Raw genomic sequence first — 25909 nt, 5'->3', positions numbered from 1 at the left:
GATCGGGAAACTTTTGTGTAGCAGTACCCTTGCGTGTCGGTATGAATCGTCTGCGGCTCCGCGTCCGTCGGCGGCGTCGTTGGTGCCGGGATGACGTCGCTGGAGTACTTAGACGCCGCACTCGTGCGCTGACGTCAGTTCTTATACACAGCTTTTCCGTGCCATAAATGCAGAGCCATGATAAAAACTAACACTGGTGCCATGAAACTATGGCCCTGAAAGGGGATGACCTTAACCCTAGATATAGGTTCGCAGAATGGGGAGGATGGGTGGGGCGGTAAGGAATCTAAAACTAACTACTGTTTCTTACAGATATATTGTTACCCAAGGTAAGTAACTTGTGAATCTGAAAGAAACAGGTTAGTATTAGATTCCTTACCTTAGAATAGATACCCCAGCAATACCAACCCCGGTGGTGGGTCTGCGAACCAATGATTACACCAGAAAGTGCTGGAGAACGGAACGGCCGAAAAAGCCATCTCTCCGGACTTGGCTGTCCAGGCAGTAGTGTCTTGCGAACATGTGCAGCGAGGCCCACGTAGCTGCCTGACAGATGTCCTGCAAGGGGACTCCCTGGCCCAGGGCAGTAGTAGCCACCGTGGCCCATGTGGAATGGGCACGAAGCCCCACGGGAGGCTCCTTTCGAGCCAGAGAGTAACAAGCCTTGATGCACAAGACGACCCATTGAGAAATGGTTAGTTTGTGCACTGCCCATCCCTTCTTAGCGCCCACGTAAACAAAAAAAAAAGAGTTGGTCATCCACCCGGAACTGGCGTGTGCGATCCAGATAGAATGAGAGGGTACGTTTTGGGTCTAGACAGTGGAGCCTCTCTTCCTCTTTCGAGGGATAGGGAGGCAGAAAGAAGGTGGGCAAGGCGATGGACTGCCCGATGTGGAAGGCTGTGACTACCTTGGGCAGGAAAGAGGGTCGCGTCCACAACACAACTTTGTCCGGATGGACAGAAAGGAAAGGAGGTTTAGAAGAAAGGGCCTGGAGCTCACTCTCCTGGCAGAGCTGATGGCAACCACAAATGCAGTCTTAAGAGTAAGGAGACAAAGAGGACAGTTATGAAGTGGCTCGAAGGGAGCGCACATCAGATAGGTCAGAACCAGGTTCAAGTCCTACTGAGGCATGACGAAGGGAACAGGAGGGAACATATGAGTGATGCCCTTCAAAAACCTATTTACAACTGGGGACTTGAACAAAGAGGGCTGATCAGGGAGACTTAAGAAGGCGGAAATGACAGAGAGGTAGCCCTTTAGAGTGCCCAGAGCAGAGCCCTGCTGGGCAGGAGATAGAAGAAAGAGGAGAACCTCTGAAAAGAGGGGCAGAAAGGGGATCCACAGACTTTGCTGTGCACCATGCCACAAATTTGTTCCACCTGCAGGCGTATACCAATTTTGTGGAGGGACGCGTGGCTGCCAGAATCACATCACAGACTTCAGGAGGCAAGCCAAATGGCCTCAACTGCCGCCAATCAATCTCCACCCATTTAAGTGGAGACTGGACAGGTTCGCGTGGAGGACTGTCCCCTGCTGCTGTGACAAAAGGTCCCCCTGAAGGGGCAGCCGAATCGGGGGAGCGACAGACATGCTGAGTAGCTCGGGATACCAGAATCTTCGTGCCCAGTCCAGAGCCACAAGGATGACTTGGGCCCGGTCGCGCCTGATCTTCTTCAGCACTCTGGGCAGAAGTGGTATAGGCAGAAAGGCATACAACAGACCACAACTCCACTCGCGACGAAAAGCGCCTCCGAGCGAGTACTGCCTTGGAAATTCCAGTCAGCAGAACTGATGACATTGCGCGTTCTCTTCTGTGGCGAATAGATCTAACCAAGGCTCTCCCCACTGTTGAAAGAGGCCTTAAGCCACATCCGAGTTCAGACGCCATTCGTGATCCATTATGCACCGACGGCTGAGTTCGTCGCCCTGGCGTTCAGGGAACCTGCCAGGTGTTGAACCACCAGGGTCACGCCCTGATGTTCCAGCCACTGCCAGAGGCGCAGAGCCTCCTGGCATAGGGTCCACAACCCCACCCCGCCCTGTTTGTTGCAGTACCACATGGTGGTGGTGTTGTCCGTGAACACCTGCACTACACTCCCCCAGACAGAGGGGAGGAATGCCTTCAGTGCAAGCCGGATCGCTTGCAGCTCCAGAAAGTTGATGTGGAGCCGGGACTCAGCCCGCGACCAGAGGCCTCTGATCTCCGCCTCTCCCATGTGACCCCCCAGCCTTGGAGGGACGCGTGCGTCACAACTACGTGCTCCGGTTGGGGTTGGGAGAGGGATCTGCCGCTGACCCAATCGCGGTCCGTGAGCCACCACTGCAGCTGTCTTGCAGTGCCCTCTGAGATCAAGACATGGTCGGACATATTGCCCTGGGCCCACCACTGCAGAGCCCGCATCCGCCACCTGGCCATTGTACCAGAAGGATGCAGGAGGCCATCAGCCCCAGAAGCCGCAGCGCCAACCTGACCGAGACTTGGGATAACGGCTGAAAGATCGGAATCAGAGCCTGAATATCCCGAACCCGCTGTTCAGGAGGATAAACCCGAAACTGCGCTGAGACTAGAACCGCTCCGATGAAGAGGAGCTTCTGAGAGGGACACAGGTGTGACTTTGGCACATTGATGAAGAACCCCAGCAGGTGCAGGAGGTCAGCCGTAGTCTGGAGGTGGCTGACGACTGGGGCGAGCCCACCTTCAACAACCAGTCATCGAGGTAGGGGAAGACTGAAATCCCTAACCTGCGCAGATGAGCTGCGACCACCGCCATCACTTTCGTGAACACCTGTGCGGCGCTGGTAAGGCCGAAGGAGAGCAAGGTAAACTAACAGTGCTCATGGCCTACCGTGAACTGCAGGTAGCGCCGGTGGACCGGCAGGACAGGGATGTGGAAATAAGCGTCCTGCAAGTCCAACGCTACCATCCAGTCTCCCGGGTCCAGGGCAGCTAAGACCTGAGCCGGAGAAAGCAGTTGACATTCGTAGGTTCAAGATAGGGCGTAGGCCCCCTTTGCCCTTCTTGGAACCATAAAGTAGTGGGAGTAATAACCACACCCTACTTCTGGCCCAGGAACGCACTCGCTGGCCCCCTTGGCAAAGAGGGCCGTAACTTCCTCTCGCAGAAGATTCAAGTGATCCCCGACACGTGGTGGTACTGAGGTGGCATGGCTGGAGGGGTTGCCTCAAAGGGGAGGGAGTAGCCTCTTCGGACGATTTGCAGCACCCACCTGTCCGATGTGATATCGCGCCAGTGGAGGAGGTGATGGCGAATCCTGCCCCCCACTGGCATCACGTGGGCTTGAAAGCTCGGACTAGGAGGGCTTGGAGGCGAATGCTGCGGGGGGGGATGTGCACTGGCCTCGCCGTTGTCCCCGGGCACCGCCACGGCGGTTACCACGTCCACCACAGCACTGGATGTTAGTCTGCGGCACGTGGCTGGCAGGACGTGTGGGGGCACCCCTTCCTTGGCTACGAAAGGAGCGAAAGGCCGCAGTTTGCTGATGCGGGGCCGATAGGCCCAAGGACTTGGCCATAACCCTGGAGTCCTTAAAGTGCTCAACCGCACTGTCTGCCTTGTCACCCAAAAGGCGACGGCCATCAAACAGCATGTCCATAAGGGTGTTTTGGAAATCAGCCGAAAAGTTGTCCGACCTCAGCCAGGCGTGGCGACAAATCACCGCCGTCGTTGCCATCGCTCTGCCCAGCGAGTCCGTTGTATCCAGCCCACATCGGATCGAATACCCTGCCACATCTCGACCCTCCGCAAGGGCTTGGGTGAGTTTAGTCAGGGCCTCCTCCGGACATTGTGGCAGCACGTCCGCGACTGTGTCCCACAGAGAGTGGGTATAATGGCCCAAGAGGAACGCGGTGTTAACTGACCGCAACCCCAAACTCAGTGAGGAGAACATCTTCTTACCATACTGTTCGTACCTCTTGGATTCCCAATCGGGGGTGCCGTCGGGAATGCGGTCTGGGAGTTAGAGGCCTGGATGACCAGGCTCTCGGAGTGGGGTAGGGTGGATAGGAAGCAAGGGTCACCCAGAGCAGAGCGATGGTGTCTGGCCACGTTCCTATCTACAGGGGGACCTGTAGCGGGCCTGGACCAGGTGCCCAGAAGAACATCAGGCAAAGCCTCATTAAACTGCAATATAGGCTCCGAAGAGCTTGCTTGCAGTTTAAGGACCTCAGTGAGGAAGTTAGTCCTTGCGGCCGCGATGGGGAGTTGAGGTGATAAGGCCTTGGCCGCCCGCGTCAACACCACACTATAGGCAGCCCCCTCCTCTGAAGCCACAGTAGGAGGGGAGACAAAACCAGTGTCTGGTGAAGTGTCCAAACCACTGGCATCCCTTATCTCACCTGCCCAGTCCTGATAAGACTGGAACTCACGTGTCAGAGGGTCCTCAGACCCCTCCCAATCCGCCTCGCCACCCATCTCTTGGTACTCAGGGTAAAATGATGGGGACGGGTCATAAAAGAAAAAGTCTTCCCTCGACGTCGAATGCGGTGTCGAGCGACGCCACTCCGGCATCGGAACCGGGTCAAGGGGGGACCGGGGATGACGTCCGTGGACGGTGCCAGAGGTGACACCCTACTGGCCGGCGCCGGCGAGGTCGTAAGGTTGACCGGCGATGACCCGGATCCGGAACCGGATCCAATAGGCCCTGTGGCGTCGGGACCGAAGTCGCCGATGGCGCCGGGGCCGAAGCACCCATTGGCGCCGGGCTGAAGCACCAGGCCTGCTTGGGCTCCAAGTCGGGGCCGCTTGGCCCGAAGGCGCCGCGGAACACGACGGAGGAGTGAGCGACCTCATGGCCGTGAGGAAGGCGTCAATCTCCTCCGGCATCACGTTCTGCCCAGGGACCGGCTGTTATGGAGCAGGCCGCTACGCCCGCTGCTCCGGCGGACCCGCATGGGTGGTGTCACCCAAACCCCTGGCCGCGTTGTGCGAGGGTCGGGTGGCGTCGGAAGAGCGATGTCGCTTCTTCGACTTCTTGTGCCTCTTACCTGAGGACTTGGAGCTTGAGGAGCGGTGTCAATCCTCCAAGCCGTGATGACTCCGGCCCTGCGACCGGTGCCTTGACCTCCTTCCGGACCGGGACCTCGAACGGCGCGGGCGGACTGTTGGAGCTCGAGGCGCTTGCTTGACCGCTCCCGCCTAGCCTTCAACGTCAAGGCCCAGCAGTCGGGGCACGACTTGTCATCTTGGTCGGGCCCCAGGCAATGAAGACACCGACGATGGGGGTCGGTAACCGTCAACAGTCGGGTACGACTTTTTCCGAATCGGCACTTGCTGGCACGGAAAAAATAGGAACTGACGTCAGCGTGCGAGGCGGCATCCAAGTACTCCGGCGACGTCATCCCGGCGCCAACAACGCCGACGACGGATGCAGAGGTGCAGACAACGCGTACCGACGCACAAGGGTACTGCTACGCAAAAGTTTCTGGATCCAGTCTGACGCCTGGGGATATTCTAAAGTAAAGCCGCCCTACCCGACACCTGAGGTCCTTAGGAATGTCCCTTTTCAAACTCCCCCGCGTCCACAGAGCAAAAATCGGTGGCCGCTCCTTTCGTTATCTAGGAGTGAAACATTGGAATGCTCTCCCGACTCATTTAAGAATGGAACCCTCTGAAACTCTTTTCAGAGCTAACTTGAAAACCCACCTTTTCCCTCAATAATTCTGCCACTCATTTTCCTTTGACTTGATTCTCGGTTGAGATTTTTCAGCAATCAGCGCGGGGATACACAGTTGTGCAGCCATGCGCTTAATAAATGTTTTATTATTATTATTATTATTAAAGAATCTAATACTAACCTGTTTCTTTCAGATCTTCTTTACAATCCCACTTTTCCTTATCTATTTCCACTCTGCTTCACTTTTACCTCTTTCTGCCTCCTCTATTTAATCTATGCCTTCCTCTTCTCTTTCCCACAAAGCCTCTCTAATCTCCCCCTTGTCGCTCATCCCACCCTTACTGTCAAATCTATATCTAGACAATTCTTCTCTCTCATCTTGTTCCTCTCCTTGGCTCCTACCTCCTTGTATGCCACCTCTTTGTCTTTGTCACCATAAAATCTAGGGAACATATACAAAAGCTCCATATCATGATCAGCCCCACGATGGCTGATCATGATATGAGCTTCTGTATATGTTCCATTGATTTTATGGTGATTATGGATCAGCTTACCCGAATGTATGTTTTCAATTTGATTGATTTCAACTGTTGCAGAAATTGAACGATGTTGGTAGGTGATAGTTGCTTCCTTACATGTGTTTATGGTGCACTTTTTACTTTTATTTAAAAACTATTTTTTTTAAAACGATGGCTGATCATGATATGGAGCTTTTGTATATGTTCCCTAGATTTTATGGTGATTATGGATCAGCTTACCCGAATGTATGTTTTCAATTTGATTGATTTCGATTGTTGAAGAAATTGAACGAGGTTGGGAGGTGATAGTTGCTTCCTTACATGCGTTTATGGTGCACTTTTTACTTTTATTTTAAAACTATTTAAAAAAACGATGGCTGATCATGATATGGAGCTTTTCTATATGTTCCCTAGATTTTATGGTGATTATGGATCAGCTTACCCGAATGTATGTTTTCAATTTGATTGATTTCAACTGCTGAAGAAATTGAACAAGGTTGGTAGGTGATAGTTCCTTCCTTACATGCGTTTATGGTGCACTTTTTACTTTTATTTAAAAACTTTTTTCTTCTTTCTGTTTCATTTTACACATTGCAATTTATGAACTTTCGTTACTGCACTGACTTTGGGTGTGATCCAGTTGGAATTTGGTTTTGCCTTGTCTTTCTTACATTTCATACTAGTGTCTTTGATCACAATGGGTGGTTTAAGGGTGTATCCCTTTATATGAGTGATGCAATTATTATGCGGTACTACAGTACGCTGTAGTGTCTTTGTAATAGAATTTTACTTTGTCTTATATACTGTTATTTGGGTTGCAGCCCTGAAGAAGTCTAATGTCCTGTACTGACTAGACGAAACACATGTTGGCGGTACATATCCTTGTGAACTGGGTTTTCTGATTTCATTGGAGAAACAAATTTGGACATTGTCAACTGACAAACAACAATTGGAGGATTTCCATTTAATAATTATTGATTTTGAGTGCTTGGAAGAAAAAAAACTCTTTGATTTGTTTAACTCACCCAGTGGAGGGTTTAGTGTGGGGTTGTGGTAACCGACCCTGAATCTTCTTAGAGCACCAACTTTGACATTTGCATTTTACTTACCTAGATTTGCTGTGCGCTCTCTTCTAACCTGTTACTATTTCTCTGATACTTCACAGTCATCAGTCATGGTACACTCAGCACACACACATTCTCATAAATCGCAATTTACTCTCATTTGCTGTAACCTACTGTGCTTTATATTTGTCCCATTTTAGGATGGTGAGCTGCTGGGAAAGGGGGAATATGATGCTACTGTACTACTAGCATTGTGAGATTGTCCCATCCCTGATTTCCCATCTGATTAGTCAGGAATAGAGGCAAATGTTCGGGGACATGAAACTCTTCTTTCATGCCAGCAAAAGCATTGTTGCCAATTGTAACAAACACATAACATCCTCTCTACAAGCCACCTATTGAACCTGGTATAACCTAAAGATCGCTTGCATCTTGTAATAGCTACTACTCTGGGTTATTGAACAGTCACTTCCTTGAATAATCACACTAGTTGAAGTTCAATCTGTGTTTTTTAGCCTGATAGAAAATTCGCTTTTGATTGCAATGGATGATGGGTCGTCAAACTGATGGTGGTGTTGCATCTACAGCCGCACTGGTGGACCAACTACCCTATTACAAGTAGAAACCACAATCAGACTGCTGCTGCTGCTAAGGATCCGCAATCCCTGACAGTCTTGTAGTAGTATTGAGGCTGCAATATGCTTGGCAGAGCCACTGCGGCCTGTCAAGTTTATGACAAGTTTCCTCTTCCTCACCTTTCACGGCGGTGTGCCAGCTGTGAAAGGTTTGATGGTGAGTAAACACCCCCCTTATGCCTCAGGTCCTGGGGATACATGCAGGGGGCACATGGTGTGCCCCCCTGTGTGCACACACCCCCAGTTCCTGCAGGGCATGGACTTCACAGTCCATGCCCTGCAGGAACATGCTTTGGCATTCCCATTGTGGTGCATTTTTTATAAGCACCGCCATGGGATCACCAAAGAACAACTCGTCAGTGACAAAATTCATCAAAATCTGATGGACAGTGCTCACACAGGTTTAGCGGTTTGGAAGCAAGACAGTCCTGCTACTGCACCGCCAAACTCATAAGGCCCTTTGTCTCTTTTTTGGAAGTCGAAAACCTCCAGCTTGACGAGGCTGTATGATGCAGCCGAGAAGGGCTCCAAGAGGCCAGATACCCGCTTCTGTGAAGGACCACTGAACGGAATTTGATGCTGTAGAGAAGCATGTAGCCGGAGCTACCACGAAGACAGGCCACCTGGCTATGCACCTTAAGCAAATATATAGGAACCGCCATGTCAATGTTGTTTGTGTGGCTACCATCATACCAGTGTTCCGACATCTATATTACAAGTAGGGAAGTCAGACTGCCAGGGGACCGCTGCTGCCGCACACTATTGCCTCTGTACCAAAGGATGAATGCAGGGGGGCACATGGTGTGTGCTCCTGTATGTATGCACCACAAGTTCCTGCAGGGAAATGTCGGAAAGGGGGTGAAATCTGCTTTATTCTGCTTTATTTTGCATAATGTTATTCCACCCAGGTGAGTGGGATAACATTACGTAGCCACCGTCCGATCAATTGATCGTTTATCTCCCTTTGTACATCGCAATTGGGTCTTAATAATTATGACAAAAAAAAAAATTCCGGGCATAAGAGCAAGACCTGGACCAGACCGGGATTCGAACCCCCGTTTCGAACCTTTTTTGGTAACTACCACTTTGAAACATAGGATCGGGCGGTGGCTACGTAATGTTATCCCACCCACGTGATTGGTCCTGGCGAATCCTAGTACAATACAATATAAAGCAGATTCCACCCCCTTTCCAACATTTCCGGGAGACAGCAGCCGAGAGAGCAAGTATACCGCGGGGAGCCGCGAGTGCTGAAGTAAGCCTTTTTTGTTTATTTAACTGTCCATTAATAGCACGGGTACTTACTTACTCCGCAAGAGCTCATTGTATTGCCCCTTTTTCCTCTTCAGAGAGACACCGCGTGAAGGGAACCCGCGCTGTCCTCACCTAAGGGGCGAGTTCATGCCTTCTGTTAAGTGAGTTATATCAGTATTTACGGCAACTGCCACTTTAGCACACACTTCCCTTTATATAGGAGGGTATAGAGACAAAATATCGACTCCAAAATATCGACTGGACATAATATCGAGTTTAAAATATAGACTGGACAAAATATCGACTGGACATAATATCGACTACAAAAATATCGTTTTTCAGGTAAGTGAAGTAATATCGACTGTATAAAATATAGATAGCAAAAATATCGATTTTTTCATAATATATAATATTTTATAGTGTATTTTTATGTAATAATATGTGTGAATAGTGTGTATTAATGTTATAAAATATTTTATTACATGAATTTTGTTTTGATAATAATTGCGTAATGTAATTCTGTAGCGGGTTGTGGGTTTATAGGGGAATAGGGTGGGAAGTAATTTAATAATAATTAATTAATTAATATATGTATTTTTAATTAATAATTAATTGATAATTAATTAATATTAATTAGTTAATTAATTAATATAATTTTGAATATATTTTGTATTAGTAAATAATGGTTAATTAATTAATTGTAATTAGTTAATTACATTAATTAGAGTACATTTTTTATATATATAATTTTGTGTTATTTTTAAGTAATTAATTTTGATAAAATAATATTAATTATTAAAATAATTACACCTAATGTTGTAATATATTTACTTTATTGTTATTGTTAATTAATAATTAATTGGTAATTAAATAATATTGATACATTTTGGGTAAAGGAGCATTTTTAGGGTTCAGGGTCAGTTTTCAGTTCATGGGTAAAGGGGTATTTTTAGGGTTCAGGGTCAGTTTTCAGTTCATGGGTAAAGGGGTATTTTTAGGGTTCAGGGTCAGTTTTCAGGTCATGGGTAAAGGGGTATTTTTAGGGTTCAGGGTCAGTTTTCAGGTCATGGGTAAAGGGGTATTTTTAGGGTTCAGGGTCAGTTTTCAGGTCATGGGTAAAGGGGTATTTTTAGGGTTCAGGGTCAGTTTTCAGGTCATGGGTAAAGGGGTATTTTTAGGGTTCAGGGTCAGTTTTCAGTTCATGGGTAAAGGGGTATTTTTAGGGTTTAGGGTCAGTTTTCAGGTCATGGGTAAAGGGGTATTTTTAGGGTTCAGGGTCAGTTTTCAGGTCATGGGTAAAGGGGTATTTTTAGGGTTCAGGGTCAGTTTTGGGTTTTTGGGTAAAGGGGTATTTTTAGGGTTCAGGGTCAGTTTTGGGTTTTTGGGTAAAGGGGTATTTTTAGGGTTCAGGGTCAACATCAGATTTTAAAAAATTATTTTTATTATTTTCATTTATTATTTTATTATTATAATTTAATTTAAGTCGTTTTAAGTATATTTTAGTAATTAAAATTTAATATTAATTTAATTTAACACTGTTTTTAATAAAGTCGATATTTTTTACATCTATATTTTTGTTAACGATATTTTGTACTCGATATTTTTGTACTTACCTGTTTGTAGATACAAACTCGATATTTTGACTGTCGATATTTTGTCCACGATATTTTGGCAAGTCGATATTTTGTCAGTCGATATTATTTCAGTGATCCATATAGGAGGAGTGTTTCCTGGTTCTTCTATTGTTTGTTTTTAACATGTCATCCTGTATGACGATAATCTATAAATATTATGTTGTTCTAATTAAATGGCATTTACGGGCTAAATAGCACAATGCTCGCAGTAAGCCATGACGAATTAAGCAGCAGTGTGCTTGAACATTAGCACGTGATGCCTTCTCATCTTGATGGCCGGATAAGTTATTCTGGCGATGGTGCTATATCCCATAATTATGGGAAGTACCCTGTATTAGTTGGATGGTCCTCCACCGTTAAATCTACACTAGGCATGCATTTCGTTATCCCCCGAAATCTCAAGACCATCACAAAAAATTAACGCATTTGATCTCAGGACTTAATTTTTAGGTCCTCTTATGTGTTATTGTTTGTCTTCTTTCTCCCCACAGGTTTTTGGTTCATTCCTGCAAATCGCCGTGGATAACTACGGAGACTGTCCGGTGAATTATCACATAAGATATATATTTTCTACATGTAGAGCCTCACGGGAGGGTACGCCTTAGCGCGCGCACACCACCGGAGGACTTTTTGGTAGGTCCTGATGAATGCTGATCAAATTGCAATCAAAGCAGCAGAAACATGTTGACCATTTTTGATATCTAACAGGATTCCGGTTCCTTAATTCAGAACCTTGGCAGTCCGTTCACTCTGTTTTTAATCCAAAGCAGGTTGGCCATTATTAAAGATTTTTGTAAAGGCTACAACCTTTGCATTTTTTATTAATTTGCACACTCAGTTATAGTCACATTCTAATTTGGGCACTGTTACACTCACCACATCCCGCTCCGCTGTAACCAGGCATTGTAGCACGCTGGGGGGACATTTGGTCACCCCAGCGGGGACCCAATGTTGAAACATGTCACCAATTAGTGGTGACTGAGGGTCCTTCAAAAAAAGAAAGGATAATTTCCCTTTCCCCTTTTGATAGTCGTGGGTGATCATTGCACTCAGGAGGTATCCTCTTAAGAGGGGAGCCTTTTGGATACTCACAGGGAGATAGCAAGAAAATACTTCGTGCATGTGCTTGTGGGTGTATGGAGGACGTTCCATGCATGCTACCACTTGCACAGTACGGAGTTAAAAAATAGACCTCACAATATAATTTTTTGAGCACTATTTAATTTTTCACTTAGTCACTCCTCTGTCATTAAGTGTTTCCTCTCCAATCGCCAGCAAACTATCTGGGCTCCACCTTTTTCTGCCGCAATGCCGCCTCTGGAGGTCGGAGTTCAGCGGGGCTCAATTTTGAGCCCTTCGCTCTTCAACATTTATTTGACCCCTCTGGCAGCAGTAGAGGAGGATTTTGGGGCCCAGATCGTGTCGTATGCGGACGACACACAACTCCTGTTCACCTGCCACAGGGGTCACGATTTCGACGGGGCGTCTATTCGGGGCTGCCTTGGGGCTGTGTTTGACTGGTTTAGTCGTAACAGCCTCAAATGCAACTCCGATAAGTCCGAAGTGCTTTTTTTCGGCTGCCCCGCAGACCCCAGATGGACAGAGTGGTAGCCTGCTGCCATGTTCCCTTCTGCCAGCGATTCAGGGGCTGCTAAAAATCTGGGTATCCAGGTTGACAACAGCCTCTCCTTTAGGGCCCAGGTGCGGGGCCTGGCCGGCAGGTGTTTTGCGATCCTGAAGATGTTAAGGAAGTTCTTACCGCTCTTATCCTTAGAGCATAGAAAGACCACGGTGCAGGCCTTGATTGGCTCGCGCCTGGACTACTCCAACGTACTGTACCTAGGCCTCCCGGACTACCTCCTCGTGCATCGTTGTGCAGAACTCTGCGGCCCGGGCCATTTTTGGCCTTACTAGGAGGGCCAGGGCCAGTGAACTCCTTAGAACTCTTCACTGGCTGCCCATTAAGAAGCGGATCACTTTCAAGGCCCTGACCATTGCCTTCAAAGCCCTTCATGGTACAGGTGCCCATTATCTCCAGAAATGGATCAGCTTCTATCTTCCTTCTAGAACCCTGCGCTCCTCGACCCAGGCCAGGGCAGTCACTCCTGTAATCCGACGTGCTCGCTGTGGGGGCGCTCTTTCAAACATCTTGCCCCCCCTGGCTGTGGAACACTCTTCCTCTTTCTCTCAGATCTAGCACCAATCTGCTGGCATTTAGGAACGATCTGAAGACCCTGCTTTTCATGCAATAAACCGCTCCTTCTGAGCTACACTCTCTTGCTCGTCCCTTCCTTCACCCTGGATCTGTGAGGTTCTTCCAGCGCCGGGACACTCCTCGGAGTAGCCGAGCGCTATAAAAGTACCCCCTTAACATTAACATTAACATTAACACGCACCCTCATATTTATGGTTGTTGATGTGGAGCTGAGCCTATAAGATTGATGAGGCCCGTGTATGCATCGTGAAGCATTGGTGCAAAAGAGTTAGCATAGTGGAACAAAACTCGCTTGCGTTCAATGCTATGTGAGGCATAAAAGCACTGGCGCTTATAAACAAATAAAAAAGAAACTAAAAAGTACTGCCAGTATGAAGCCACTATTACCTTCTATTAGTGAATAAATTAATAAAGTGCCTCTGTCCCATCTCTTAGGAATGCTAAGCACGCCGGTAGTTTGAGATATTCTTAAAAAACACTGAATTCTGTTTAACACTTTAGACTCTGAGTTGTCACATCCTCTATGATCTCTTATTCATCCTGAAAGGCTAGTTTGAGTTTGTGTGAAATCAAAGTACAGCACAGTGATGCCCCCCCAAGCCAAGTTGGTCTCTTGAAGGTGCATAAGGATCTGGTATCCCCCGTTCCTTGATACCTTAATACCACCATTTCCGTGGGGAAATGACAATGCTGGGCGCTAGGAAGAAAATAGAAGTGACAGATTAGGGACTGTAGGGATGCGGTCCAGAACTGATGTTGGTGCCTACCTGTGTCCTTTGCCGAGTTGCAACGAGATATTCAAGAAGTGGATTGGCCATTAGCCACCTACGGTTTAAGGTTCAAGGCCCAAGGTCTGCGCAATGGCAATGTCTGAGTGTATTTTAGTAGTGGGTTATCTGATGACCAATATCCCTGCGCATAATCCTTCTCATTAAGACAGTGACCATACTAAGTTATAATTTAAGATACAAGCATAAATGAACAGGGGGAGTAATAATTTCGCACAGAAAACCTATGCTTACTTCATGAGAAGAGTTATGAAATACAACATTACAAGAATATATAGATATATCATGTTTATACCAGTCTGACACAAAAGGGAGTAATCGTGAGCATTAGAGTACCTTTGGGATCCATTAAAAACTACAGTCAATATGCTTTGGGGTTACCAGTCGCTTCTACAGGGAAACAACGTAGGCTTTCCTGTCCTTCCTTTGTTTATACACTTCCAATAATTCTCACTATTATGTATATTGTATTGGGTTTCAAACACGACCTTATATTCCATTCTGGGGTCTGAGGATCACCAACATGTATCTATGGTGATATTTTCTAATAGAAATTGAGTCCAAAATGAAAACGAGTTTCCCAATATGTATTGTCTCTAACTGATTGTTCTAGCTCAAATTCTTTAGGAAATCAACCAGTTCTCAGCTCATCCATTTCCATTCTGTATTGGTGCTTTGAGGTCAAACAGACAAAAGTGTAATCCATACAATTTTTCATGAAGTAGGTATAATTATTCTGCATGAAATTATTGCTCTCTGTGTACATGTATGCTTGTAAACGTCGGAGTGTGGTAGTGAAAGGTACTAGGAATTGCACGAGCACCCTAGCGATTGTATATGCATTAGATCATGGTATTCATTTCTGGCATAATCATGTAGCGGAAACAACAGAATTTAACTGAAGCTGAAGTTTACATGATAGCTGAGTAGTGTTGAAGGATGCATTAATCCCTTCTGCAGTTAACACCTTAGATGCGGCACAAATATCCCTCCCCAGTGCTGCGCTGTCCATTGGAACTAGTGCTGAATGGACGTCCAATGGTCGTGCGCAGCACTGGGGAGGTAGTGCTGCCGTCGGCCAACGCCCCGACGCAGCACTTAAGAGGTTAAGCTACCATAATCATAAAATCAGGAGAATTCCTACGAGATCAATGCACATTAGAGTAAGTTACCTTGACATGTCTGACAGCAGCCATCTGACGTCATCTCTATAGTACCCTGAAAGAGTCAGAGAAAATTAGGTCTTTTTTGGGTGACAGATGTCATACTTAGTTCACCAAACATGGAATAACACACACAACAGCAGGCAGCAAGGTAGTGAATTGTGAAAGGCGGTCAAATGCAGACGATGTTAAACAAGAACAGAAGCGCAGAAGAGAAAAGTAACAGAATGGGACAAAAATATATGAAGATATATTTAAACAAGGTTAAGGTCATTCCTTAAAAGAGTCCATAACGCAGTATTGTAATTGATTTAAACGTGATTTATACCTGGCATTGAGCTAAAACGTTATCTTAATCTTAAAGTTATGACAAATTATCCAGATCTAAGATTAGTAGCCTCAAAACTATACAATCTCCAATAGTACATTAAATTTGAAGTCTGCCCATACTTGCCACTGAAACCTTCATTCTATATCTTTTGGGCATTGTTGTATGATGGAACCACGCATGCCTTTATCAAGCATGCTTTTACAAAATGGGCAATACAATGATTGCATCCACGCGTTCCTTTAGCACACAATTTGTTACAATTAGGTGCCTTAGAGAAGTGCTAGATTTTGGAATAGTATAATTTACTATTCAAACTCCAGTCTGCATAACAGTAGGGAAGGTTGTGGACTTAAGATCCAACACCAGTCCAACAATGTGTTCCCTACATCAAGTTGTTGTGCAAAAAGAACCTGTGTAAATGACGTGTTCGTAGTAGTGCACACGTTGTAAAGGCATTGCGTGGTTGTGATTGCGTGGTAAAGAGTCTTTCCCTTTGGGCAGCAAGTTCCAGAAGCCACACAAAGGTCAACTGCCATCTATTCATTACTAGCCCTCTCAGTTGCCTTTCTTACAATGGGTTAACTTATTGTAGTTGGTAGCCTACAAATTAAGCAGAGCCATAAATATGTTTGCCTTACTGTGAGACAAACATAGACAATGTGTAGAAGCTCACCTACAACTCCCAGACATTACCTGGTGCATAACACGGTTCAACAGTATTCTGTATTTCACATCTTTGCTGCAATATCACAAACTAATTGTAGCATGTACATCAAAATGTGTTCAATTTGTACAATAAGCTAATGGGGATTTGTGGGGCTGCCGACCACATGGCGGTCTGCCCCATGGGGTTTTTGGGGGTAGTGGAGCAGTCCATCGACGGTTTTGGGGTTGGTGCTCATTTTTGGCTAGTTTTGAAGCCAAAGCTATGTATAAGCTGCCATTTTAAGGTACTGTACACAATTTGCAGGCACCTGTGCATGGGTGATTTTGTCTTGTTTGGAAGAATTGTCTGGGAATTGGTTTGTTTGTAGTAATCCTGATAGAAGGTATTATTTACTTACTGCAATGGCGCTATGTGACGCTGAAGACGTTGAAGAAGACAAGGTGGAACAGAAGGTGCGGCCATTGTCCAAGGATGGGCGCCTGGGACTGCTGGTAGACGGAGCCCAGCAACGTAGTGGCCCTGACTATAGGGACTGAGACGGCATGATCAGTAGGAGTGTCGGGGCTTCTAGTAGAGGCGGCTTTATGCGAGACTTCTGGGCACAGGACAAGCTTGCCGGGTGACGTGGGGCCTCCTTGAGCTCTCGCAGTAGTTAAACGTGGCAGGTCGCTGTGGATGTGCACGCAGCCACACATAGAGAGAGGGGGGAAGTGAGGGCATAGAGAGGGAATGATTCTAGCTGGCTGCGCTCACCAGAGGACTCAGCGATGGGGAGATGGAGGGGGATTGGAGAAGAAGATTAGGGAACTCCATAGGAGCACTGAGTCTGGTCAGTATGATATGAGGTGGAGTTTAGCAAGGTGTATGAGCTATCAATGATGTACAAAGCTGAAGTAATGAAGTGAGGGCAGGTGGAGGAGTTAGAACCACAGCAGGACAGAAATCTCAACAGAATTGACTAGGACAATGATACATGTTTGAAACAGGTGCTTATGTGAGCATGGGCAGCCTGGGGCAGGGAAGTTAAAAAGGAGGCATTTGTGGGCTCCTGGGGATCTCATGGGGTGACCACAGGGGCAGATTTTGAGCTTATGAGCCTCCCTCTGTTGGAGCAGCTAGCCTGGAATGGAGTGAGGGGAAGGAGGACAGGCAGGAAGAAGGTTTTCATGAGGCAAGGAGGTCTAGCGTGGGGAGGGCAGCCAGAAATCTAGCAGTTAAGTCCTCAATCAGGGTATATGGGGGACCAGTTACAGATGTGGATTGGTAGGGGTTAGTGGTAGGGGAGCAGCAGCAGGGAAGGACAGGTTGCCTTCTAGGTAAAGTCCATCACTGCATGTGGGAGACCCAGAAATCAGTAGGATGAGTGCACAGGTAGATGACAGGTGAGGAGATGAAACATGGAAAGTTTTTGGCAAGTGCAAGAAAAAGAAGGACCCCCTGGGTATCAATACAGACACCTAGGGCAGGGTAATCACCTATGTGGGTAAAAAATCCTAGGACATCAGCAAGGAAAATGACCAATTATTCCAAAACCAGTGGTGTGAAGAAGGAACGAAAATGGACTGTATGCAAATATATATTTAATAAGTATGAATAAAAATCATATAGAAAAACAAACTATATGATAGGGTAAAAGTATAATCCATAAAAAACAGACACAGGTATTATAAATCAATACATATCCTATAAATCATACACATTACAGAAAACAATACCTTCACATAGGTTAATGGCATAAAAAGTACTAGAAGTTTAATCATTAAAAACTCGACGCTCGTTTCGGCAGAAAACCGCCTTCTTCAAGAGTCTCTGCTGATATTATTGATATATTTTTTAGAAGCTGGTGATATCTTTATGTATACGAATAGTCAGAGCCACTTGATAAAGGCTAATACCTGGATAAACACTGACATCATCATAATTTCAAATACGATGATCCTGTACAACTGCAAGAAGGGTAAGGCCGAGGTTGTGGAGCGATCTCTACGTCAGCATAAACAGAGATACTATCGAATTCTGGTGCAGGTATATAAATTCATACAGGGAATATCAACATCCGCAATGGGCCAAACGGTTTGTGACTTGTATATTCAAGAGAATACATAAAATATGTTTTTTAATCTGTACTCTATGGATAGGGGGTAGGTTCAAACAGCGTCTGCCGGTACCTGATATTGCAAAACTTACATAGGAAGGAATCTTATGGCCAGCAGGATGGTGCTGCTCCAACACGGGCAAGACGTCACGTCACGTAGATACCTCCAGCCAGAGGTATGAACCTAACCCCTATCCATAGAGTACAGATTAAAAAACATATTTTATGTATTCTCTTGAATATACAAGTCACGAACCGTTTGGCCCATTGCGGATGTTGATATTCCCTGTATGAATTTATATACCTGCACCAGAATTCCATAGTATCTCTGTTTATGCTGACGTAGAGATCGCTCCACAACCTCGGCCTTACCCTTCTTGCGGTTGTACAGGATCATCGTATTTGAAATTATGATGATGTCAGTGTTTATCCAGGTATTAGCCTTTATCAAGTGGCTCTGACTATACATATACATGAAAATATCACCAGCTTCTAAAAAATATATCAATAATATCAGCAGAGACTCCTGAAGAAGGCGGTTTTCTGCCAAAACGCGCGTGGAGTTTTTAATGATTAAACCTCTAGTACTTTGTATGCCATTAACCTATGTGAATGTATTGTTTTCTGTAATGTGTATGATTTATAGGATATGTATTGATTTGTAATACCTGTGTCTGTTTTTTATGGATTATACTTTTACCCTATCATATAGTTTGTTTTTCTATATGATTTTTATTCATACTTATTAAATATATATTTGCATACAGTCCATTTTCTTTCCTTCTTCACACCACTGGTTTTGGAATAATTGGTCATTTTCCTTGCTGATGTCCTAGGATTTTTTACCCACATAAGTTTTTGGCAAGCACACTGGACCATGTGTGGCTCCATGTCACTGAGAAGAAAAGAAAGCACTAACTGAAATCCGTCGGGGGATGTTAAGATCATGGCCACAAGAAGGTCTGGTGTGACCTCGGCAGTGCAATGGGCGGAGGGAGATGGACCATGCTCCGCCAGGACGGACTACGGGACTATGAATCCTGTATCACTAGAAAGGAACTACCCCCCAGAAGGTTAATATGGGAGCCTATTTTGCACGTGGATGAGCCCCTTCAGAAGCCGGTAGACAAAGCTGCACTCAAAGATTATAGGGCACAGACTGAGCAGTCAATGCTTGAATATGAAGAGTAATGTTTGGAGGAAGGGGAACTGAGCAATGATAATGAGGTGTTGGAAGAAGTTCTCCATCGGTGGAAAGAAGGTGTAGTAGAGGGTATTCTAACCTATCTACTTCTAGTGTGGTACAGGATCCAGTTGCCCAGGATAACCCAGGAGGATGGGACAGGAACTGGCGGCAACAGATGATGGTGGAGCGGGCACCAACCTTGGCACCAGATAAGATACCTAAATATGGGCCACACAAGTCTCGCATAGTGTCTACAGGGGTAGAGGCTAATGAGCTTAAAAAAAGGGTGAGCTGCCAAAGGATGGTGTCCACTGGGGTTGGGGTTAGGGAGTCTCAAGAAAACAGGAAGGCCAGCCAAAAGATTATTGGGATGGAGGCTAGGAAGCCTCAGGACAGAGGGGAGGTCCTCTAAAGGAAAGATCTATACATGTGGTACACTGCTGTGGGTAACGAGGACCACATGGTGTGCACCGACAAAGTCATACTGAAGGAAGGGGATAGTCAGCAGGAGGTCAAAAGACAAGAAATTGGAACATATTCGAGGCGAGTACACTGGGAAAAGGCCACTGACAAGGACGTAGGTACAGGGTCTTCGGGGAATCAAAAAAGCAACACAAAAATGGACTAAGGTGATAAGCTGGAAAGCAAAGAAATGACGTTCAAGAAATTGCCATACAAGGATACATAAAAAGTTGTCACGCCGTCCTCAAGCAGTCCACTAAGGAGATGATTTTGAAGGGAAGAATGTTGAAATACAGAAACTCCTCCATAGGGAATTGAGCTCCAAGGAAAGTTCTAAGGAGGGAGAATTAGAGTTAGCCAAATGGCCGAGAGTGCCAGTGACATTAGAGAATTGAACTATGGCATTTCTCATATACGCAAGTGTGTACTGTGAAGAGTACAAGAGTAGTTAGTGGCACTCTTTACATACATAGATGATATCAGGTGAGCATAGTTGAATTACAAGGGCTATGCTTGGGCCCAGTACAATGAGGAATTCAGTGCTGGTATAGCATTGGATCCATATGCACAATGGGGGGAACTGTACACAGACTTATGGCAGCACACCATGAGCCCAGCAAAACCATTTTTAAGGTTAGTAGGTCGCCATTTTTTTATAGGCCTATTCAGATCTGGCCCACCCGGGGAGGGCTGGGGGTTAAATCAAAGGTCATGGTAGCTAAGGTGAGGCCTGTTCGGACTATAATAAATTACTTTGTACAAGGGAACTTCGTAAGTTCTGAGATGAGTACTTGAAGTGCAAAAGTAGACACCCATTAGTGACCTGCTTTCGTGCAGGCAGGGCCAGTTATACAACCAGCTACAGATAGGCTGTGCAATGTGCTTCAGGTCAAGTAGGGGGGGACACAGATCTGGAGAGAAGGGCTTATATGCATATTGCCTCTCAGACTATGACAGGACTGATGATGCTAGTTTAATGCTACAAGGCTTTACAGACGGTTTCAGTTTTTGTTACAATGGCCTGAGGGTGTGACATTGGGCTGCTTATTTGAATTCAGGGAATTAACATGCCCAAGTGGTGAGGGAGAAGCTAAGCAAAAGATTCAGGAAGGTAGGATGGCAGGTTCCTTTGGCGATTTGCCTATGGAACACCTCATTGTGTCCGCCATCAGAGTGATACCCGAAAAAGAACATGGGCAGTTTAGGCTAATTCAGCACCTTTCATGGCCCAAAGGAAAGTCAGTTAAGGATTTCATTCCAACTGCACATGTTTCAGGGACATAGTCATCTATAGATGTGGCCTTGGCATTAGTGGAAAAAGGGGGGGCATGGGGCACTGATGGCTAAGAGTGACATCAAGTCTGCATTCCATTTGTTGCCGATGAACCCTGCTGATGTCCTACTGCTGGGTATCCATTTCAAAGGTCAATGGTACATGGATAAAGAGCTCCCAAGGGGTCACTCCATTTCTTGTACTGTATTCAGGTGCTTTAGCACACTACTTTAGTGATTATTCATTGATACACAGGTCATGACCATATGACACATTACTTAGATGATTCTTGTAGGTAGTCCTGGTTCCAGAGACTGCCAGCGCTTGCTGAAAAACGTCCAGGAACTCATGGGTGACGTGGGTGTTCCATTTGCCTCAGAGAAGTCGGTTAGACCCAGTACTGTCTTTTCTGGGTATTGAGATCAATTCAACGACCATGGAGGCCCGGTTGCTTGCAGAGAAAAAACGTACTATGCAGAATTTGTGGAACACAATGCTAGGTAAATCTGGGTCATGTGAACTTCCCCTGCAGAGTAGTGAGAGCAGGAAGAACTTGCTATAGAAGACTAGGTTTGTCTTTCTCTGGACTGCCCAAACCTCATCATATCAGGTTGTCAGCGGGTTTTAAGGATGATCTGAGAAGGTCGAGGGCCTTTTTACAAGCCTTCAATGAGATCCCATTAGCAGCTTTGAGTGAAATGGGACGCAGAAATCTTTTCAGACGCAGCAGGAGGTTGTAGCTTTGGTTTATATTGTCAAGGTCAGTAGTACACAGAAAGTTGGTGTGAGATATGGAAAGAGGGCAGGATTAGCATTGCCTCCCTAGAATTTTTCTCCTAGGTAGTAGTGCTATGGGGGAGACATCTGGCACATAGGAGCGTTTTTCTCAGAGTCAACAACATGTAGTTAACAGGCAGTTCGCCAGGGAGCCACAGTTGTGGCAGTTGCTGAGAGTTTTTGTATTGCACTGCTTGAGACGTTAAATTCTTTTATATCTCAACGCATGCCCGGTGTGGACAATTACATTGTTGATGATTTGTTTCGTTCACAGTGGGAGACGTTCCATGGGCTGGCCATGGAGGCAGTTTGAGTGTGAACACAGATGTCCCCGGAGCTTCGGTCTCTGGGAGAGAGAGAAAGAGGATGCTCCAAATGGTAGTTGAGTCATTAGCAATTTCCAGGAGGAGGGCCTACTATCAGGCGTGGACTGAATTTTTAGCCAGGGAATGGGAGAGGGTAGAAAATGTTGTGTAAGTTATACTCTCCCTCATAGAGAAAGGCCAGTCAAAGGTAACCGTTTCAGAGAGCTGTCAGGTATTGCATTAATATACTAGCTCTTACGGGGCTACACCCCCTAAGCTGGCAAACCAGAGAAAAGGATTTTGGATGGTTGGGCAAGGGAAGAGGGGCATGGTGACCACATATAGAGGCCTCTGACCCTGGATAGCTTGAATGAAATACTTACGTCCTTTCCCAGAGCTTGCACAAACAATAGTGAGACAGCTTTGTTTTCAACCCTGATGTCATGGATGTTTTTAGGGGCTTTCTGGGTATCTGAGCTACTGGGGGGAGGGCGGGGAGGGGGGCAGGTTTCCTATGGGAAGATGTGTGTTGCGTGAGGAAGGCTTACATGTTTTGTTGTACAAGTCTAAGACTGATGAAAGGAAAGAGGCAAAAGCGTTCTCCTGAGATATTACTGTCTAGTGGACATTTGCCTGGTACATTGTTGCCAGATGTAGCTATTGAGGGGAATGTATTTAGGCCCCAGGATGGTACACCAGTTACATCTTTCCAACTGCTGTCTATTTTGTGCAAAGCTCTGTTGTTGATTGGCTTGATCCCAAGAGGGTTTGGGACTCATTTCTTTCAGGATCAGTGTAGCTACGGATGCAAGCTAGAGGGGTTGGGGATGAGGGAGCTTCTTGGAGCTGGGTAGGTGGTTATTAATTGCTTTCAGAGATATGTCAGTGGAAGGGAGGTTGGCGTAAGCAAGTGTGCAGATTGTCAACTTTGTTTCTGTTTCAGGTTCTGTTCCTGTATCCCTGGCGGCAGGGCTGAACATCTGGATTGTGGACCACTCCTTTGCACCACAAAAGGGCCAGCATCCACGGCGTGAATCTGGGGTTTAACAAGGGGGGATGAGATAGAGGGTGCTTCTACCCCACCTGACTAGGCTTCTAGTAGGTGGGAAATGTCCTGATATACTTCTGCTTCATCTAGGAGAAATTACTTGGTGGTTCATTTGGAGAAACTGAGTTGGTCGGAGTAGGTTTGTATGGCTCTATGGACCGCGTTTCCGACTGAGAGATCGCAATGTTAGATTTGGACAGTCTGTCTGAATCAGTTTGTCCGACACGGATCGACTGTAGGAATCTGATTTAGGCCATTCTTCACCCAGAGGCCTCCGGTTGGGGTCCGTGGAGTTACCCAAGTGACCCCCTTTGAAATCAAGAACAGTGTGGCAGGCACAATGAGGTGCCTGCCACAGGGTGCAAGGTTTTACGCAACCACCCCTTTCTTTAATGGGAGCCTATGTATTCAGTCAGAACACACACTCCCACTAAAATCAATGGGAGTCCGACCGAACGGTGTTTGGAAAAATTTGCAATCGTAAGGTCGGAATCCTCGAATCCTATTTGGTTGGTAACCTTCCCTACACCGAGAGATCGCAATGTTAGATTTGGACAGTCTGTCTGAATCAGTTTGTCCGACACGGATCGACTGTCGGAATCTGATTCAGGCCATTCTTCACCCAGAGGCCTCCGGTTGGGGTCCATGGAGTTACCCAAGGGATCCCCTTTGAAATCAAGCAGAGTGTGGCAGGCACAATGAGGTGCCAGCCACAGGGTGCAAGGTTTTCCGCAACCACCCCTTTCTTTAATGGGAGCCTATGTATTCAGTCAGAACACACACTCCCACTGAAATCAATGGGTGTCCGACGGAACGGTGTTTGGAAAAATTCGCAATCGATAGGTCGGAATCCTCGAATCCTATTTGGTTGGTAACCTTCCCTACACCGAGTAGGTCAAAATGCTTTCCGACTAACTTTGTTATGAAGCCCATAATGTTTCTTCTTTGTTAAAAGCTAGGACCAAACAAATCGACCTGGACAGTGCAGTTTAGAAATCCAAAAACCTCAAACTGCAAGTCCTGTCTTTGATAGACTAGGGTTGCAATTATTCTTGGTTGATGCAAACAGTTTGGTATGAAGTGTATGGATCAACAATAGATTATAAACAACACAGGACACAATACGATCATTTGAAACAGCAAACACAACTCAAATGAGTATCGGGGAGAAGTAATTAATGCTCAAGCAAAATTGCAGCTTTTGTCTGAGCAGGAGAACTACAGACCACATAACTGCATTAGTTTGATTAGAAAAAGCAAGGCCTTATACATTTCAAAACCGGTTAGGCCACCCTACGATTCAGATATATTGAATACATCATTTTTCCACGAGTATGACTGCTGCCCTCTGACAACTAGAAGAAACAGTGAATAGCATATTGTGTCCGAACAATAACCTATTGTAATTTATGATGCAAAGCACCACTTCTTCGGAACTATCTTCTGGATGATCTAAGAATTAACCCTTACTTGTTATCCTTCCAGAAATACTGAAACATGCATCTAGTAAGAAAGTATATTAATGTCTAACATTGTTTCTTTTTCACTCCTATTCTTGCCTCGACCAAGCTTACTCTCTTGCATCAATTGTTCTTTTTCATGTGAAGCCCTCTGCTGCCCCAAAGGCTAGGTCCCCTTATACGCATACTTTATGTAAATATATGACTTTGATTGAGTCTTTCAAACTTTTAGAATCAGATTAGAATCTGCTCTGTGATATTCCGACCTTCAGAAGCCACTCATCAATGTCCAATCTGTTAGAAGTCAGCCTATTCCTATCTGGCCCTAAGGATTCTTCTGTGAAGAAACTTGTGGAAAAATGACTCTATGAGAGACTGATCAAAGTGTAATACACTTACCGGCTGGCAGATTTCTGGCACAAAGGGAGAGCAAATTGTATTTACTTCCCCCAGGGTAAACGTTGTTCCAGTTTGCTCACATCTATATGTCGTGCAATTTGAATCGAGGTCCCTCCAAACTTCTCCAGGCTAAAGAGAAAATACAGGAAAAAGTTTTTATACAATATAAAGCAATAATTTCGGATCCAATCATTCTCCCTCATTGATACAAGATAATAAGATGGTGAGGTAGGTGTTTGTATTCTCAGTTGATGCACTCCACTGGGGCACTCTTGACCCACTTGATAACCTACCATACTCCTGGGCCATATATCATGCAAAGTCTCCGGGTTTGGCTCACTTCTGGACAGGATTCGAGTGGCAGTATAGCTAATCTGTCCAGGAAAGAATCTGCACTTATACCTACAGGGTTAAGCAAGCACATTGCCACTTTGGGCCTGGTGGTGTGACAGCTTGAGCTAAGCCTGAATATCCTCATAGCCTGGGGTTGAAGCATGTAATGTTTACTGTCTGTCCATGGTCGGACTGACCAGGTCAGTACATCTGAAAATACTTATAGCTAGCTTAGAGTCTGGCTGTAAGATTTGCATCTACCAGTAGGCGAAATTAAAATAATAGCCAAGGAGGCAGTGACAAATCTGACAAATGTAGATTGTTCTGCTAGGGTGACAGTGATCCACCAAAATTGCTGCTACTCCCATTGGAGGAAACACTTTGAGGAGGGAGGCTTTCAGGTGAGTTTTACCAATGTCAGACATTTTTTGGTTTTTTTAGTTTTATATATCGCGAACTAGACCCGAAGGTATCAGAGCACTTTACATGAGCACCAGTTGTATTGCAGATGGACATATTCACATTTTTTTTTAAGGCATGGGGAGATTAAGTGATTTGCCCAAAATTACAGGGTTTTGAGCGTCCCTGCTGAGACTCAAACCCGGTCCCCCAGCGTCGAGGTCGACCGCCCTAGCTGTTAGGCCACATCCTCTCCATTAAACAAAA

At 45.8% G+C, this 25909-nt stretch overlaps 1 protein-coding gene across 1 annotated transcript in view; it reads right to left on the bottom strand.

Moving 5' to 3' along the window:
- Window positions 1-25909, bottom strand: part of LOC147733201 (mucin-2-like) — a 1190401-nt gene that overhangs the window by 59568 nt on the left and 1104924 nt on the right. The window contains exons 39-40 of the mRNA XM_086957735.1: window positions 24911-25039; window positions 14917-14962 (exon numbers count right to left, since the gene is read on the bottom strand). Coding sequence (XP_086813861.1) covers window positions 14917-14962; window positions 24911-25039 — 175 coding nt within the window. The remainder of the gene's footprint in view (window positions 1-14916; window positions 14963-24910; window positions 25040-25909) is intronic.

The sequence above is a fragment of the Lissotriton vulgaris genome, chromosome 2_1 (assembly GCF_964263255.1).
Source record: "Lissotriton vulgaris chromosome 2_1, aLisVul1.2, whole genome shotgun sequence".
NCBI classification, from domain to species: domain Eukaryota; kingdom Metazoa; phylum Chordata; class Amphibia; order Caudata; family Salamandridae; genus Lissotriton; species Lissotriton vulgaris.
Note: the sequence above shows the minus strand (reverse complement) of the source record. Positions and strands in the feature narration are given on the sequence as shown.